The sequence below is a fragment of the Anser brachyrhynchus genome (assembly GCF_964034855.1).
Source record: "Anser brachyrhynchus genome assembly, chromosome: 25".
In the NCBI taxonomy this organism is placed as follows: Eukaryota; Metazoa; Chordata; class Aves; order Anseriformes; family Anatidae; genus Anser; species Anser brachyrhynchus.
Window position 1 is genome coordinate 1717566 of NC_137718.1, and position 4161 is coordinate 1721726.

At 58.2% G+C, this 4161-nt stretch overlaps 1 protein-coding gene across 1 annotated transcript; it reads right to left on the bottom strand.

The window, feature by feature from the left end:
- Nucleotides 1–461: 461 nt before the first annotated feature.
- Nucleotides 462–3370, bottom strand: CD3D (CD3 delta subunit of T-cell receptor complex). The gene is made up of 5 exons (XM_080567696.1): nt 2981–3370; nt 1795–1995; nt 1411–1542; nt 1134–1177; nt 462–784 (listed from the first exon to the last, which is right to left on the bottom strand). Exons 1-5 carry the CDS (start codon nt 3222–3224, stop codon nt 722–724), a joined length of 684 nt encoding a protein of 227 aa, XP_080423822.1. The 5' UTR covers nt 3225–3370; the 3' UTR covers nt 462–721.
- Nucleotides 3371–4161: the final 791 nt, after the last annotated feature.

Genomic DNA, 4161 nt, shown 5'->3' on the forward strand with positions numbered 1-4161 from the left:
GGCTAGCTGGGTGCCAGGGACCTGGCAGGCCTCTGAGGTCTGGAGAATGCAATTAGATGCCAAGCCCTGCATGTGCAGAGGAAACATCCTATTGTTCACTGCCTCCTGCCACCCCCAGCTCTGGCCAGGCACTTAGCAGGAGTGATGCAGACCCTGCTGAGTGTTGCTGTGCTCCTGCTGTCCCTGTTCCCCAATTCTGGAAGAGAATTTAAGTGAGTCAGGAGCAGCAACCCTCTCCCTTCAGAAGGTCCCCCATCCCCAGCTTCAGCAATGGGCCTGGATGTCACTTGAATCCAGGCACTGCCACGGACCCCTGTCTGCGCTGGCACAGCAGTGTCCTATCAGAACAGGCAGGAACCTTAGGACTCTAAAGGGATCCAAGCAGATCACATCCAACACAGACCTTCCCCAGTGACCGCATGGCTCCCCGGGCCTTAACACAAGTGATGGAGCGGGGAGGCTACGGAACAGACTCATCTTTAATGAGAGGAATACAGAAATGCAACAGGTCGTGGAAAGAGCAGAATGTTACAAGCAGCCCATCCTCGCAGAGATCTGGAGGGCTCTCCAGGCAAAAAGCGACACCATCTTCTGCCAGCAGTGAGTTCACAAAGGCAGTGCCAGGGCCAGGTGTTGGTGCTCTTTGGTACTGGCAGTGGCTTTGCTGTAACAGTAAACCTGGTGTGAAGGAGTCAGTCACTGGCCCTGCTGTCTTCCCGCTTCACTTGCGGCCTTTGGCATGTGCCAGCCGGCTGTATTGTCCATCATCCCGCTCACCAAGAGGCTAAGGGGAAAAAAAAAGGCAAAGTGAGCAACAACTGTGTCTATCCAGCCCTGGGTACAAGGTAAGCTGGCCTAAACCTCCCTTTTCCAAGGTTCTGGCAAGCTCCCCTCACACCCCTGAGTTTAACAACCCCAGAGCGTAAGAGGCATGGGGTAGCTGAGCCTGCCCCATCCTCCGCATCACTCTGGGAGAGAGAGCTGTGAACTCCCCAGCAGAGAGTAATCTCCAACATCGTACGCCACTCCCCCAGCAGCGGTGCCATCGTGGCTACGCCACTGCAGCCCCGTGGAGCTCCTTCCACCCATGCACACACACCCAAATACGTACACACGTGCGCATGCACGCTCACCTGGTAGAGCTGCTCGTTGGCGATCAGGTTCTGCCTGTCAGAAGCTAAATAAAGAAAGACAGCGGTCAAAGATCGGGGGAATCATGGGCAGCGTGGTGAGCATTTGCAGACAAACCCAAGTGGCTGGCTGCTTTGAGCTCTGTGCTTTTATTTCTTCTGGGAGACATGGTAGAAAGCCCCTGCATCTTGCACCCTGAAAGGCCACCACGCAGCTCCTAGAGAAGCGCAGGCACTTGTTGTCCCCAGCTGCAGGCAGCTAGCAGGGCTCTCCCCTCACCTCGTGACATGCGTCCCTTGTCCTGGCCACTGATGCAGTACACAGCAACCATCAGGAGGACGGTGGCGATAACATCTGCAACCACAATCCCCGAGATGGTGGGAGCGTCCACTTCGATGCAATTCTGGCACACTGGAAACACAAAAGGACACGAGGACTGAGAGCAGGACCCCGACCAGGACCCTGACCCTTGCCTCCAACCGCAGTGGCTGCCCTGCCACCTGGGCCCATCCGAGCCGGGACGACCTAGGACAGGAGCTGGCAAGACTTTCACCAACTGGCAGAACCAGCCACAAGCTCTGTGAAATCAGTATTTCCCTTAAAAATTTGCATAAAAACTCCAAGCAGTCCTGTGGCTCTAGAAACAGGGCTTCTGACACTTACTTCGATAGTACACCTGGAGAGTGAGCTCTTTGTTTTCCTTTATACAGGTATAGATGCCTCTGGGATCGTCATAAATTGCACCCAAGTCCAGCTCCGTTGCGTTTGCTATCTGCTCATTACCTTTCTTCCAGAGTACATTTTTGTCTGATCCACAGGTCAGGAACACCTTCTCGTTTTTTTCTTTCACAATTATTGTCTGTCCTGTAAAATAAAGGAGAGCAGAGAGCTTGACAGCTCAGTCCTCAGCCCTCGCAGTGGTGCAGAGCTTAGGAGTCTCACTCACAGAGACGGCTGTTGCAGACAGCATCGCATTAGGCTGTCCCCCGAGACACGGAAAGGACACTGCAAACAGAAACCTCTGCAAAAAAAGCAGATTGCCCAGTGCAAAAGCAGTCCAGTGTTCAATAGGTGGTTATTTAATGCAGCTCTGGGTAGTGTACAGATCCAATTTTCCTTTGAGCGAAAACCAACTGGAACCAGGTATCTATCTGGACCCATTCAGCCTGCGTGTGTCGGAGCCTCATCCTGCACAGAGTTTGTTTTGGTAATGAAGTGCAACTGCAGCAGAGACATTTTAACAGCGAGTGAAATGTCTTCACCAACAAGGACAGGAGTTGAGCCCAAACAAGCGAGGCAAAACCCCGCAGAGGGTGACACTGAAAACAACCATTCTTAGTGAAAACCATCCAAAAAGAAAACCAACAACATAGAATTGCTTCCTTGGCCCAAACACATCACCCTCAGAGCCTGCATGTGGAGAGCAAATTCCCTGTCTTACTTGCTGGGCACTGGAGCAGAGTACAGCGTACAGCCTCTCCTGCTTGAGTACGCGTGCTGGTACAAAGCCCATGGCTACTTCAGTCTAACGCCAGAGTACTGCCATGTCCAACCACACGCTGTGTCACCGTCAGACAAGTCTGCGCCATCAAAGACAAGCCACGGCATCCAGACTGCCACAGCAATGGCCCCAGTCCTAAGCGGGCTGACCGAGCCACGAGGGTGAGCCCATCCTCAAGACTTGTTGCACCAAATCGCTCCTTCCTCCCTACCCATGCCCGTCAACCTCACACCGAGGAGCTGTAATGGAAAACCCCAGCCTCAAAACCCCGGAAAAGCAGCACGGCACGCCGGGGGTGCCGTCCCCATGTCCCCACGGGGTTCAGCACCCGATGCCCTGGGGACTTACCTTGGACACCCAACCCGGCCACGGCCACGCTGGCGAGAAGCGCCCAGGTGCCCAGGGCCTGTCCCCTCCGCATGGCGTGAAGCAGCGGCAGCTTTTCGGGGGGGAGGAAGAGGAGAGAGCTCCTCGGCACGGCGCGGCGCGATGCGCCACCCAGGTCTTTGTCAGGCAGCGGAAACCCGGGGGCTGGGGCCTCCCTCCTCCGAGGGCAGCGAGGACTGCCTCCTCGCCCAGCCCTGACACCCATGGGAGGGCACGATGGGCCTGAAGCAGCAGGTCCACCAGGTGGCTACGGGCCCCCACAGCACCCATGGGTCCCTCAGAACCTGTGGGTCCCCTCAGTTGCCATGGAACCCCCAGCACCCATAGGTCCCCAGCTGTTATGGTCCCCCCTGGCTGCTATGGGCCCCTGGCTGTCATTCCTTCCCCCCAGCACCCATGGTCCCCCCAGCACCCATGGACCCCCAGCACCTCTGCGTCCCCCAGCTGCCATTCACCCCCCAGCACCCACAGGTCACCTCAGCTGCCATAGAACCCCCACCACCCATGGGTCCCCACCTACCATAGTCCCCCCCGGCTGCTACAGGCCCCTGGCTGCCATTCCCTCCCCCCCAGCACCAATGCCCCCCCCCCCCAAGCTGCCACAACCCCCCAGCACCCATGGGTGCCCGGCTGCCATATGCTCCCCCAGCTACCACAGCACCCCCTCAGCTGCTACAGGAACCCCAGCTGCCATTGCATCCCCCAGCTGCCATTGCCCCCTCCCCCACCACCCAGGGTCCCCCCCAGCACCCATGCAACCCCCTCAGCACCCATGGGTGCCCAGCTGCCATATGCCCCCTCAGCAGCTGTAGGACCCCCCAACACCTCTGCATCCCCCAGCTGCCATTGCCCCCCCCAGCTGCCACTGCCCCTCACCACCACCCATAGACCCTCCCACCATCCAGGGACCCCCCCCCAGCACCATTAGGACCCCTCAGCACCCATGGGTGCCCAGCTGCCGTATGCCTCCCCAGCTGCTGCAGGACCCCCAGCGCCTCTGCACACCCGGGCTGCCATTGCCCCCCCCAGCATCCAAAGGCCCCCAGCTGCTCTGGGTACCCCCCCAGCACCCCTAGAAGGAGGAGGAGGAGGAGGAGGAGGAGGAGGAGGAGGAGGAGGCGAGGCTGTCTCCCGCCGCCTGC

What these genes read in the sequence shown, in the direction of transcription:
- CD3D (XM_080567696.1), bottom strand. Translation starts at nt 3,224, where the DNA reads ATGGGTGTCAGGGCTGGGCGAGGAGGCAGTCCTCGCTGCCCTCGGAGG. An exon ending in GGCCGGGTTGGGTGTCCAAG is followed by an intron (nt 1,996 to 2,980) that starts GTAAGTCCCCAG and finishes TTTATTTTACAG; the next exon opens with GACAGACAATAATTGTGAAA. An exon ending in CCAACGAGCAGCTCTACCAG is followed by an intron (nt 785 to 1,133) that starts GTGAGCGTGCAT and finishes TTTTCCCCTTAG; the next exon opens with CCTCTTGGTGAGCGGGATGA.